Source organism: Lacerta agilis, chromosome 11 (genome assembly GCF_009819535.1).
Source record: "Lacerta agilis isolate rLacAgi1 chromosome 11, rLacAgi1.pri, whole genome shotgun sequence".
Classification (NCBI taxonomy): domain Eukaryota; kingdom Metazoa; phylum Chordata; class Lepidosauria; order Squamata; family Lacertidae; genus Lacerta; species Lacerta agilis.
The window spans coordinates 58337734-58351995 of record NC_046322.1 but is presented as its reverse complement, the minus strand read 5'-3'; the positions used below and the strand labels follow the sequence as shown (position 1 = coordinate 58351995).

The 14262-nt window shown below is 40.9% G+C and overlaps 1 protein-coding gene across 2 annotated transcripts in view; it reads left to right on the top strand.

The window, feature by feature from the left end:
• The window catches only part of PCSK5 (proprotein convertase subtilisin/kexin type 5), a 213173-nt gene that overhangs the window by 137583 nt on the left and 61328 nt on the right, over positions 1–14262 (top strand). For both annotated transcript variants that reach the window (XM_033164114.1, XM_033164112.1), the window contains exons 11-15: positions 2213–2330; positions 4443–4652; positions 11946–12082; positions 13190–13333; positions 14137–14239. In XM_033164114.1, the coding sequence (XP_033020005.1) occupies positions 2213–2330; positions 4443–4652; positions 11946–12082; positions 13190–13333; positions 14137–14239 (712 nt within the window). The remainder of the gene's footprint in view (positions 1–2212; positions 2331–4442; positions 4653–11945; positions 12083–13189; positions 13334–14136; positions 14240–14262) is intronic.

Here is a 14262-nt window from a genome sequence, read left to right as displayed (position 1 = left end):
ATACTTCTTTTGGACAGTCAAGCTAGTTGAGAACTGCATCAGCGGGTGTGTGTCTTCCACATGCTTCTACCCTGCTTTTGTGAGTCACAGGTCACCTTGGTACTTGGCTCACAATGAGATCCCTTGCTACAATACAATTGATGTAAAAGTACACCTGAACATAAGAAAGACACATATTTAGGGAAGCAGAGAGGCTGCGGTGGCCTTTGGTAGCACAGAAATGACAGTATTTCATCAGCCTTTTCAGGTGGTGCTTTGCAGTTCATGATAAATAAAAGTATATATCCCACCCATTATCTTTCCCAAGAAGTTGTTAATGCAATTGCATTTCTAACATGTTACCTGAAAGGAATCTTATAACACTGCCAGAAGCTCCTGAATTTGATAATATCAGGTTCAACAACAGTAGCAATTCTAATTTAAACACATAAAAATGGGTAGCGTTTTAATGGTGTGGTCACATGAGTAAGCACATATTTTTTTGTCAAGATGTAGGGGATTAGCTGTTTTATCAACTCTGTGATGTTTTCCCAAATTGCTGTTATTTAGTCTGTGAAAATGATGGGCCTGTCTCAGTACCTAAGGCTGCTAGCCAAATCCATTTGATGGGGGCCTTTGAAGTGTGAGCATTGCAGACAGCCAAATATCAGCTGTCTGGAATGGCTGCACATGGAAGTCCATAATAGCACCACTGAGGGTGTTTTGATTTGGCTGGCAGGGGTCCAAATCACTTGTGTGTATGCATTTTTGTTTAAAATGGCAGGGCACATGTTAATGCTACTCTTTGCTCATCACAAAAATAAAGTTCTGAAACATTAAGTGTACTGTCTGTCAGCCATGGGAAGTTAATGTGGGTACTACAACGTTGGACGGTAATCTTTCTCAGTAGTAAAAAGATAGACTTTTAAAAATAAAATACATTAAAAATCAAGTTGCCAATAGGAAGGTAGCTTTTTCTACCCATAGCTTGAAGAGTGTGATAAAGTCAGGGTGGTAGCTGAGCTACGTATGCAATTCTAACAAGGTTTAATAGATAATTTCCATCAACAAATGCTCAAATGCTTAAAATTAACAGTAAGGATTACTGAAGTGCCTTGAAAGTTATGAGTCCTAGAGCACATGATAACTGTGCTTGATACACTATACAGCTAAGGTAAGCAAAACTCAGCTTCAATAAAGTGAAAAAGAGCTTACAGTATAAATCTATACTATAGTCTATGCTGTATCATATTCAGAATTCCACAGCAGCCAGCACCATGGTGTTTGGGGATTCTGATTATGGCTTTTACTCCTTATAACATTCTAACATTTCATTCTGAAAGCTTGGAAAAAGCAGCAGCTAAGGTGGGGCAGTGTTACCCAAAGAGACTCAAAAATAATTTGGTTCACACACATGTGCCCCACCAGGCATTTTTCTATTGCTTTCTGATATTATAGAATCTCAGGTGTAGGTCTGGTTGCTGCATCCAAGCAAGAAACATTGCCGTTCTATAATTATCATTCGGCAAGCCACACTTTTGTTTAAACACTGTCTCGGCATGCAGCCACATACAGAAATGTTAATGTGAACCAGGTGGTATCCAAAGATTGCAGGCAGTCACTTCTGTGATCTTAGTTGCAATTTTTCCAGCTGCCACAAACTCTGTAATTACATTACAATCACATGGGGGAAATAGATTGCACATGTTATCTGTGAATCTGACATTTGTTAAGCCAGTTAACAATTGAACAATGAATTTAGATATGATTGGCAACTATATGCAGTATGGTTCTTGGCAATTAGGTGAGGGAGGAGAATTAAGAGGAATGTAGCACAGAGCCTAGGGCTTGCCGATCAGAAGGTTGGCGATTCGAATCCCCATGACAGGGTGAGCTCCCGTTGTTCGGTCCCAGCTCCTGCCCACCTTGCAGTTCGAAAGCACGTCAAAGTGCAAGTAGATAAATAGGTACCGCTCCGGCGGGAAGGTAAACGGTGTTTCAATGCGCTGCTCTGGTTCGCCAGAAGTGGCATTGTCATGCTGGCCACATGACCCGGAAGCTGTCTGCCGACAAACGGCAGCTCCCTCGGCCTGTAGAGTGAGATGAGCGACTGACGACTGGACCTAATGGTCAGGGGTACCTTTACCTTTACCTAGCAGTAATGTGTGTTGTGTTCTATGAAAGAGCATAGAATTACTTTGTAATTGTAAAGAATTCTGTTTATATTTTGCAGTTAGCCACCTATATGGATTTGGATTGATGGATGCTGAAGCCATGGTGGTAGAAGCAGAAAAGTGGACAACAGTCCCTCCACAGCATGTGTGTGTTGAAAATACAGATCGGCAAATCAAGTAATGCTTGTTGAAGACGTTGGTTGACGCATATGCATGCATATATATTTACTGTGGTTGTACATTGCAGCTTGTATTTGCTTGGTTTTCTGTAAGCTTATCCTAAGGCAATGGTTCTCAAACTTTTTTTTTTCCTACTGGCCATTTGAATATTTCTGAGATTCTTGGCAGATCACTTAATTTTATGTTTGTGTTTTACAAATCAAAGCACATATATAACTCATATTTTTTTATTATTATTTCAGTGCCAACATTGTCATTGAAAATAGCACCATATTATAAAAATCATGGTCCCTAGGCCCACGGCCTTGTTAGCCTGTGAGACTCACAAAAAGCCAATTTGAACAAGTGCCAGGTCAGCAGTTAGCTCCTCCTTTGGGTGGTAGAGATGCAGAGAAAATACCTTCTCAGCTGCGGTTCCCCAATTGTGGAACATTCTCACCAGGGAGACGCACCTAGCACCATCTTTTTTTTACATTTGAGGCACCGTGTGCCATTCCTTTTCTTCCATGTGTTTGATCGTTGACCCTAACCTCTTATTTGTAGTTTTGGATCTATTGGTTAGCTTTGGTATACTAGATAACAAATTATATTACAGTATTAATATAATATGCTTTGTGTTTAATAATAGTAGTAGTAATAATAATAATAATAATAATAATAATAATAATAATAATAATAATAATATAGAAGTTTGAGAGGAATCCATCTAGTGACAGCACCCAGTACACTTCTACCTCACAAACATTTCTGGGTTTGGGTCCAAGATCTAAGCTCTCACTCCCAGCCCATGTAGGCTCTGAATATATGATCAGGGAAGTCTATGCATGTGCAGCCTGTACCATACATATGCTTTGCTCAGACCAGCAGTTGAATTCATGGAAATCAGGACTAGAGGAAAATAGGTGCAACATAAACCCTGCCCCCTTCTGTACATGCATTCACTGAGCTCACACAGGGAAAGGGAGGGCTGCAGCAGGAATGATGCCAGTTGTTGTTTTTTGAATAAAAAAGTATATTAAGGATATTTGTGCTGTTATTCTGTGAATGTCACAGTTTCCATTCAGACTGATTTTTTATTTTAATTAAATCCTTTGTTACTTTGATGAATACCGTAAGGGTGCTGGGCCCATACACAGAGGGATCCCTGTGGGGCTCAATAGACTGTTTCTTCACAGCATTAAGCTCCCCATGCATTCCATGCAAACACAGAGACAATGCCCCAGGATATTATGAGCAATGGCAATTCTGTACATAATTCTGCTGCAGTCCTCCCTTTCCGTAATTCAAAAGTTATTTGTGGTCTGGATCTCAGGTTTCCTATCTCAACTTTTCTGTCTAAGGTGGTATTTATCAGGCCTAAATCTAATAATTCCAATCAAATTATAATGTCAGCCTCATAGAGGCTTATAAAAGCCTGAGCCAAAAGTAAACTAGAATATACTTGGCAGAAAAGCCAGTTTAATAATGTATAGAGCTTCTAACACCTTGGGGTTGGTTGCTGTTTCTACCCTTCACCTCTCCAAGCCTGCCTTGGTTTTTGGAGGCCCTGATTATAACTTTTGTTTTTGACAAGCTCACTTCCAAGGATAGTTACTGATTTTCATTATATGGAATCTACATCATAGTGCATGTATCTTTAGTTGTTTCACAATATCAAACTGTGTGTGAAAGTTATCATTTGATTAACACGGTTTTATGAACCAGACTTCAAGGACACGTATGATGGCTTGTGACTTAAATGTATCATCTCTCATTTGTGCCTTCAGAAGAGGCTACTCGTACAGCTCAAATGATTTTTAATAGAAAAATATGAAATACGATATGAATTGTTTTCTGGAATCTGGAACTTCTGTAAACTAATTGGCTTTCTTGTTAACTGTGGTGATGCTTATCTTTTAGCCTGTAGTACTATTTAAGTGAGGGTATAATTGATTTCATTTAATGAATAGAATGTTACGCTTACCCAGGCATGTAAAAAAAAAAAGTCCTGCTTAAGCCTATTTCAGTATCACCAAAATTCAATACACAGTTCAAGGATAAAAGTGATTTATAACAAATTATCTGTAGTATTCACTGGAGACCATGACTATGTTGGTGTCTTTGAAACAGAACAATACGACCAGATAATATTCGTAATGGACCAGATAATGGTGTCCGTTCAATATACAAAGCGACAGGCTGCGCAGATAATGCCAATCACCATGTCATCTACCTGGAACATGTCGTTGTGCGCATCACCGTCACACATCCCCGGAGAGGTGACCTGGCAATTTATTTGACTTCTCCTTCTGGAACAAAATCTCAGCTATTGGCTAACAGGTATAATTATTCAACTTTCAGTTCAATAAGGGTTGTCTGTCCAGGGTGTACACAATTTAAATAAAGGCAACTGGAGAAACCACTTAGATACTCATGTGTTGGAGAATAAAAAAATGAAATGGAATTGGAGGTCTGCTGCCACTGTTAAAATCAACAGTGGCTAGAATAATGCTGTAATCTTTAGCGTTGGGCACAATAGATTTTGACAAGTCCTTGAGGGATGAGATCATTGCAGAATACAGAGGAAGTGAAACAGGATCAATATTGCAAGATGATGGTTGATGGAGGAATAGCTGCTAATGACAAGTGCTGTTAAAGTTGTCCTTCCAAAATAAGGATAATGCCAGAGTGGATGTTCCAGCCTGTCCTGTCTGACCTGAGTGTTTCAGACATGATACTATCATAAACCTTAGTTCCATTGTTGATCTTGTCTGTCTGTCTTGAGTTCTGGTGCTGATCAAGAGCTTCTAACTGGATATTTTATGAACTCTGATTTTTATGAAGTTGTTTTCTGGGGTAAGTGGACAAGTGGCCCAAGAATCCTTTAGCATAATCAGTGGGTTGGGTTTGATACCTTAGCAGTTATGGTAAGCCACAGTTGAGTGGGGAAAGACATGTAATGAAAGAGTCAATGAAATTATGAAAAAGGCTTGGCTATTAATTTTAATGGTCTGGTAAGGGCTATTGTTGCTTTGGAATTAATACTGCTTAATGTCAGGGCTTTCTCAGCTAAGTCTCCTGAGTTGTTAGCTAGTGCTCTCGCATGACCAGGTCATGGGTGAACTTTGGTCCTTCAAATTTCAGTGGCGCACTGTGCGAGCCCAAAATTCTGCACCCCCGCCTCTCACCTTCCATTCTGTTCAATTCACTACATCATAGTTGCAACACCCTTTGGCTCCCCCTAGACTCTGCGCCCAGTGAAGCACAACCCGTTGAACTGGCCAAAATCCACCTCTGAGCAGGTGACACTTCCACATGTGCAAGTTGCCTGTCTCTCAAGTTCTGACAATTCCTTCCTCTCTCTGTGGCATGTCCCATATTGATCTGGAAAGTCTCTCAACTGGAGAGCCAGTGTGGTGTGAGAGCCACTGTGGTGTAGTGGTTAAGAGCAGTAAATTTGTAATCTGGTGAACTGGGTTCACTTCCCTGCTCCTCCACATGCAGCTGCTGGGTGACCTTGGGCCAGTCACACTTCTCTGAAGTCTCTCAGCCGCACTCACCTCACAGAGTGTTTGTTGTGGGGGAGGAAGGGAAAGGAGATTGTTAGCTGCTTTGAGACTCCTTCGGGTAGTGATAAAGCAGGATATCAAATCCAAACTCTTCTTCAACTGTCAGGATCAGCTCTAAAGGATGCACAGACATGCATGGGGAGGGGGGGACAGGAAAGCCTCATTATGCAACATACTACATGAAGTTTTGGATTGGAGCCTCAGTTAGCATCCTTGCTTACAACACCATCATTTCACTACTAGCAGAATGTCAGGTTTTGTGATCTTGCTTTGGCGTAGCTGCTACATTTTGACCTAATCTGCTGGCACTGCGAGCCTTAAACTACATTTTGTTCGGCTCTGTCCAAGCCCAGATAATACACAGAGAGAAATATAAAAAAAAGGTTCAGCCTGCATCAAGTACATAAATTCAGATTGAAAACAATACAGTACATGGTTAAGTATTGGTGGGAAAGAATTATGCTCATGACTTCTAAGTCAACTTTCAAAGTGTTAAACTTTGCCTGTAGCATACCCTATGTTTGTCAGGGGTAATTGGCAAGTTTTATTTTAAGGTTATCCTAAGTAATATTGGAAAGGTTGGTCATCAGTGTTTCTCCCACCTCCATGCTTTCCCTTGAAGGACTGCAATCCCTCAAGGACCCCTCTCCCCATATAAACTGACCCAGACCCTGCGATCATCATCTGAGACTCTTCTCTGTGTGTCTCCGCCATAAGAAGTCCAGAGAGTGGCCACACAAGAATGGGCCTTTTCTGCAGTGGCTCCCCTTTGTGGAACGTTCTCCTCAGGGAGGTTCATCTGGCACCTTCATTATACATCTTTAGGCACCAGCAAAAACATTCCTCTTCAACCAGGCCTTGGGCTGAATAATATTCTACGGCCTTTAAAATGTGTTTGGGGGGTTTGTTTTGTTTTGTTTTTGTTCTAACTATTTATTTGTGCTTTTATCTTGCATTTTCATCTTGTTAACTGCCCTCAGATCTTCGGATGAAGGGCTGTATATAAATTTATTTATTTATTTATTTATTTATTTATTTATTTATGGTATGCTCTTTTAAAAATGTCTAAAAGGGTGCAAAAATAATGTTTACAAGGTTATTTTCTTTCTAAGTAACTGAAAATAAATGTGGTGGTCTGTTGCTGCAGTTGAAAATGTGCATCATCATTGTTCTGTAGAAAAGAGCTTATTACAGAAATGCAATAAGGACAGGATAAGCAATGCTTGAAAACATTGTTGCAGGTTGTTAGCTTCAAGACTGTCTTGGCAGCAGATATCCCCGATCCTTGGTCAGTGCTGTGTTGCTACTGACTCACTTTTTTCAGTCACAGTGAACCTTGGATACACATGATTAATAGCAGCAATTCACATGTTTTTCCTGAAGTCAGAAAAATCATTGATTCATCATTAATCTTGTGGGTTTGATTTGGAAGGGATTATTGAGATTGCTTGAACTGCAAAGATGTATTTAACACTTGAACTCTTAAAACATAAACAAATCTTCGTTGTGCATATTATTAGGCAGTTAAACTATTATATCAGACAGTGTTAGGGTTTTGTCTATGAATACTTCAGTTTTTAATGGTGGTTACTCATTTAAAAAAAAACAACCTTAAGGTAGTGTTTGCTTTTAGGTATTTCTTGGATTCTGTTGTCATTTGTTGGAGTCTTTGCATTGTTTGTAAAAGTTATGGCATTCAACATCTACCTTTTCACGTGGTTAGACTGGATATTCAAGGGACAGAACAGAAGAAAATAAGAGGAAAACCCAAGCTTAGGAAGGGACAGGGATCACATACTTTCAGTGCGACTCATAGAATCATCAATTTGGAAGGCATCTTTAAGACCATCTGGTCCAACCCCCTGCTCAGTGGAGAAATTCCAGAGCAAGAACGTCTGAAACGTTTCTCTTTGAGGAACTGTAATGGGGATCGCCCACCACCATCCCTGGGCAATTGGTTCCATCGTCAATGTGTTCTTGTTACCAGTATGTCTCTCCTGGTGTTAAAATCAAAATCTACCCTCCTATAGCTTAAGATCAAGAGATCTAGTGCTGCCCTAAACTATGGTTTATTTAGTGTAGCATTGTGAGAAAATAACTACCAGCAGCTAGTAGCCCCAGTCACAAGAAATGGAACATGCTATCTTCAGAGACGATATACTTCTGAGAATCCGATTCTGTGGGCAGACAGGAGGGCGGGAGGGCTCCCACATCCTGCTTCTGAGTTTCCTAAGAATATCTCACTAGCCCCTGCTGGAGTCCATAGAACTTTAGATTGATCCAGCATGGCAGATCCCCTGACCATCCACTGAATTACTGGAAGCTCTTGATCAAACTGTGAAAGCGAACAAGCAAAATGCATTGTTCTCACCTTCAGCCTGTTGTTTTTCATGAGATGCTTGCTTTGCAATGTTCCTCCATTCTATTTTTTTCCAGTGAAAAATATAATTCTAAAAAGTATTCTACCCATTTTTAATGCTGTATAGCCTACGCCCCAACTTCTCTGTCTGAACTGGATGTTGATGAACCTCCAAAAGGCCTTGAGTATTTCTGTTGATATAACTGACAGAAACAAGTGCTGTTCCAATGTATTAACATCATTCCAGGCAGGCAGGCAGTGAATAAAAAAAAATAGATTCTATGGCTCTGGGGAAATAAGTATTGCTGAAGACTAGGAAGCAACAGCATGAGTAGGTAGATGTGGGAAAAACATTTGCTTTTGTTTCTGTCAAACTGCAAAACAGTATGAAAAAGACACATTTTTAAAGAAGAGTAGCTATTTTGCAATGTTCCAGGGCCCTATATTTTTATTGTATGAAAGGAAAAATGCAAAATACTGTTAATCAGGGGTATTGACACAGGTCTGTGGTGCAAATTTGCATAAAAATTGCATATGTAGTTTCTGAGCAAACTAAGAAGGTGTGTGCTCAGGTCTCACTAGTACTGTATGCATGCACACGAAAGCTCATACCAAGAACAAACTCAGTTGGTCTCTAAGGTGCTACTGGAAAGAATTTTCTATTTTGTTAGTACTGTATAATTGTACCTTGGTTGTCGAAAGGAATCCATTCCGGAAGTCCGTTCGACTTCCGAAAACATTTGACAACCAAGGCATGGCTTCTGATTGGCTGCAGGAGCTTCCTGCACTCAGTCAGTAGCTGCGGAAGCTACGTCGGACGTTTGGCTTCCAAAGAATGTTTGCAAACCTGAACATTTACTTCCAGGTTTGTGGCATTCAGGAGCCAAAACATTCAAGTCACAAGGCGTTTGGGATCCAAGGTACAACTGTACTTCGCAGCATACCAATCAACCTTGTAAGTTGCGTTGAAATAATTTTTTATTTTTAAGGAGCAGGGGCCTGAGATGTGAGGCCAGCAGAAAAGTTTTGGGGCTTGGGCCTTTAATAAAGAAAAAGGCATTCAAATTCAATATAGAGATTACTGTTGGTTTCCCTAAGTAAATTACATTGTTCTTCAAGTTTTATAATACTCAAGGATTATATTAAAACACTTGTCAGCAGTCCAAATGTTTCAGTGTTACAAAATAAAGAGATTTGAGCAGTTTATATAAAAATGGTGAAGGAAAGTGTGACAGACACACCCTCACAGAAGATGGGTAACCTGACGGCTATTATAGGTGTGTTATTAGATAAATATTTTCCTGAATTCCCACCACAGAGGTTTTTGATTAACTGTGGTGGCATTTACTGTATGTAGAGGGGAACTTGTGACCAATTAATTCTCAACCAGCGAATCTAAATAAGAATGAGGCACTTTTAGAACAAAACAAGAACTTTATTTCCACTCAAATAAGTTATTGCCTAGTGATTACTTTTGAAAGTCAGAATACTTTGTTTAAAACAAACACTTGTTACAGAGATATTTGAGATAATGGAGTTGAAAGGGACTCTGAGGGTCATCTAGTCCAACCCTATGTAATGCAGTAATCTCAACTAGATCAATACATGACAGATGGCAATCCACCTCCATTTAACCATTAATCTTTTTTTTTTTGCCCTTTCCACACACACACACACACACACCCAATGTGCACCCTAATTTTGGGAAAGACAGGCTGGGGATGCCATGTGGAGTGTGTTAGCTTGGCCCTGCAGAGCAGTGGCATTGCTTGGGTTCCCGTCAAGACATGCACTCCCACTTACACACACGCCAAAAACGGCCCCCAAAAGGGGTAAGGTAGAATGGGGCAGGGGTGGAAGAGAGAAATCCCCACTTACGCGTGTCCTGTAACAGAACCCCAGTGTAAGTGGCTTCCATGAGGGAGCCCCAAAAAGAATGTGGTTGGTCAAGGGAGCTGTGGACTCAACAAGGTTGAAAACCACTGTTCTATGCTATTTTATATCTATATGAAACTCTTGGGAGCTGGCATGTGAGAATTGGGAGCATGGTGTCATCAGTGTACTGATGCAATGCAGCTCTATCTCTCCATTCCATCAGGATCAGGAGAGGCTGAGGAGGTGTTGGACTCGATGGGAGGCCAAAAAATGAAGCTGAATCCTGTTGAGATGGAGGTGCTATTGGTGGGTAGTTCCCATGTCTGGAAATTAGGTGTACAACCTATTCTGGGAAGGGTTGAACCTGAATTTCAAGCTGCCACTTGAGTGCTTATGTCCTGCTTAAGCTGGATCTCCAGCTATAGCTGTTCCTGGTCCAGGATAGACTGGTCTCAGTTGTCCACGCTCTGGCAGCCTCACACTTGGACTACTGTAACGGCAAGATTCAGACCCACTAGGCAGATAAAGCACAACTTTCATATGAAAGATGGCTGTAACGTAAACAGATGTAGTTGAAAAAACATAGTGCTTCTGCTTTAGACACATACTTCATTGTGGACTTTTTATTTTTCATTTTTTAACAAAGTAATATAATAAGGATTTGGCTGAGAGATATTTGAGCTGTCTTGATTTCCTCATAGCTACTTCTTCCTATTTTCAAGCTGTCACCAGAACCTCCATGGAGAACAGTTGTTCAGAGAATAATTTACCCAAACTCTTACAAATGCAAAGCTCTGAAATGCTCTCTGCGGGTTAAAAATAGTAAAGGTAAAGGTAAAGGACCCCTGGACAGTTATGTTTAGTCAAAGGTGAATATGGGGTTGCGGCGCTCATCTCGCTTTCAGGCCACGTTTGTCCACAGACAGCTTTCTGGGTCATGGGGCCTGCAGGACTAAACCGCTTCTGGTGCACGGAACATCGTGACAGAAGCCAGAGCACGTGGAAACACCATTTACCTTCCTGCCACAGCAGTACCTATTTATCTACTTGCACTGGCGTGCTTTCGAACTGCTAGGTTGGCGGGAGCTGGGACAGAGCAAGAGGAGCTCACTCCGTTGCGGGGATTCAAACCGCCGACCTTCTGATTGGCAAGCCCAAGAGGCTTCGTGGTTTAGACCTCAGCGCCACCCGCATCCCTTTGACTGGACATAACCACCCAGGGGTCCTTTACCTTAAAAATACTTAAATTCTGCCATTAGCCCCATTACCAAAACCTGCGAGGAACACTTGACTGCCAAGCTTATAATCCAGAGGAAATTGGAGCAACATTATAAAACAAGATTCTGCACTAGAGCAGAAGTTGACACTCCTTTCTGACAGACACAGGCTCAAGCACAATTATTTCAAATGTGCATGTTTTGTGACTTACAAAAATCTATTCATAGAATTCATTTCAAGGGGATTGGTGAACACAAGCACATATTTGCAACTTTGCTGTAGCATTGGTGCCCTTTCATGTCATGTCATTCCTCCCAGGCTCTTTGCGTAGCATCCTATAGAATCATAGAGTTGGAAGGGACACCAAGGGTTATCTAGTCCAACCCCCTGCAATGAAGGAATAACCCTGCCTGCATTTCTCCAGGAAGTTGGAGACAGGAACTCCAATGTACATTTTAACTCGATCCATTACTGTAATTGGATTTATGGGCTTGCCTGGTTTCTTTAATAATATTACTTTATATAATATAAAACATTTGTGCAAAAGTATGTTCCTATGTGATCTTGTATTAGTATTTTTATGTTATATATTATTATTGGTTTCTTTAAAAGGTTATTTGACCATTCCATGGAAGGGTTTAAAAGCTGGGAGTTTATGACTACTCATTGCTGGGGTGAGAAAGCAGCTGGTGACTGGATTTTGGAAATTTATGATACCCCGTCACAGCTAAGAAATGTCAAGACTCCAGGTAAAAATCTGATAATTTTGTTAGTGATGCGCATTTAGGTTCTGTGATAGAAAAGTCTCTTAGTAGTAGTAGTATATTTATCAGTCACTTTAAAAAAACGAACTCAAAGCTACTTACAAACACTAGAAAGAGATATAAAACTTTTTAAAATAATTGTACTTCCATCTTCCTGTTTCATTTGGGGTGACTTCAAAATCATTTTTCTGGTACATTTCATTTTAATGCATGTTTATAAGTTTTGGTATCTGAGACACTGGGAGGATATTAGGAGTAGCAGAATGAAAATAGCTGAATACAATAGATGCGTATCCTATGCGAGGGGTTATGTTCTGGGGATCACGCCGAAGCCTAAATCATGTATTGTCAAAACACACTTGGTTTAATGGTGGGCAAGATTCCCAAAGTCTTTTTTCCCAGATGCCTGCCCCCTTTCCACTCTCTTCATTTTGTGTGTGTATAAATACAGATATATAGATATAGATCTGCCAAACATGTGAAGCTGAATGTGTACAAGTTAAATGTGTGTAAATTGTGGGCTTACTGTATTCTCACCTTTGGTTTGCTAGGCTTGGAAAATAATGACAATTTTTATCTGCCGTTTCCTTCCTGGGTTGTAAGCCACTCAGACCTCCTAAAATTTCAACTATCCTCCCAATCGGTTGACATTCCTTGACTCCCTAAATCTTCTCTGGAGGGTTCTCCAACCCTCTGGAGCAGGTTTAAAAGTGTGGGGTACTGCAGGAGCGGGGATAGTTGGAAATTGCTTGCATATGTGGCACTGGAAAACAACTGGGACGTACATGGATGAAGACTTAATCAGAATCTCACTTAACATTGCTTAAGTGACATTTTAAGGCCTATGTTATCGTGGTGCCAAGTAATTTCTTTCCTGCACTAGTACTGATGCTGCCATTGTTGACAGGTTTGTTCAGGTGTGGAAAGGAGCGGTTTAAATTTTTGTATTGGCATTATTAGTATTATTTATAACTATTAAAATGTTTGTTACATTTTTTCTGTTAATACCTCAGGCTATGATACAAATATAGGAGAAAATAAATTTAGAAAGAGTATTTTCCACTTCTCATGTTTTTAATATGCCTCACCTAGGTAAATTGAAGGAATGGTCCTTAGTACTTTATGGTACTTCTGTTCAGCCTTATTCCCCAAGAAATGATTTCCCAAAAGCCGAACGAGTACGCTCAAGTCCAATAGAAGACCCTACAGAAGATTATGGGGCAGATGACTATGCAGGTAATATGAAGCAGAATGTTTCAGGTGTGTCTGCCTCAAATGTGCCCCCCAATATACTAGTGTAAAAGATTAGCAGTCCGAAGATGGCAGGTGCGATCCCACGGCCCCCTCCCGACCGGGAACAGAGCCCCGCGGCGCCGCGTTTGTGCTGTAAAGGCTTACCTTTTCGCTCTGGTAGGGAGGGGTGTTGTCCGCGTCCGCCATTTTGGATCGACTGCGCATGTCTGGACAATCGCTGCAGTCTTAAAACGCGGCGCCGCGGAGCTTCGTTGCCGGTCGGGAGGGGGCCGTGGGATCACGCCCGATGGAGGGCACGATCCCATGGCCCCCTCCCTCCCTCCCGGAGCCGCGGCGCCACGTTTTAAGACCGCAGCGATTGTCCAGACATGCGCAGTCGATCCAAAATGGCGGACGCGGACAACACCCCTCCCTAATTAAATTTTAATGCGTTCCTATGGGGAAAGGTGCCTCGCAAGACGAAATTTCCGCAAGACGAAGAGTCTTGTGGAACGAATTAATTTCGTCTTGCGAGGCACCACTGTAATGCTATTAATGTCATGTCCTGGTTCAAAAAAAAACCTTGGATAGTGACTCTGGCTAAAGATCAGCCAGGGTCTGGTTCAGAAATCCAGAATTCCCCACAATATTTATTTCCAGTTTTGATTTTATTATTATTATTATTATTATTATTATTATTATTATTAACTTCAAAAAAATACATAAGACCAAATAGTTTCTAACGGTTCCTTTGAAGTAAAGACATACGGTGATTTGCTTTCTCCCTCCCGCTGCTTTCACAAAAGGTCCATGCAATGCAGAGTGCAGCAAAGTAGGATGTGGTGGCCCAGGACCAGACCACTGCAATGACTGTCTACACTACTACTACAAATCTAAGAACAACACGCGGTAAGACAGTATATTGCGTTACT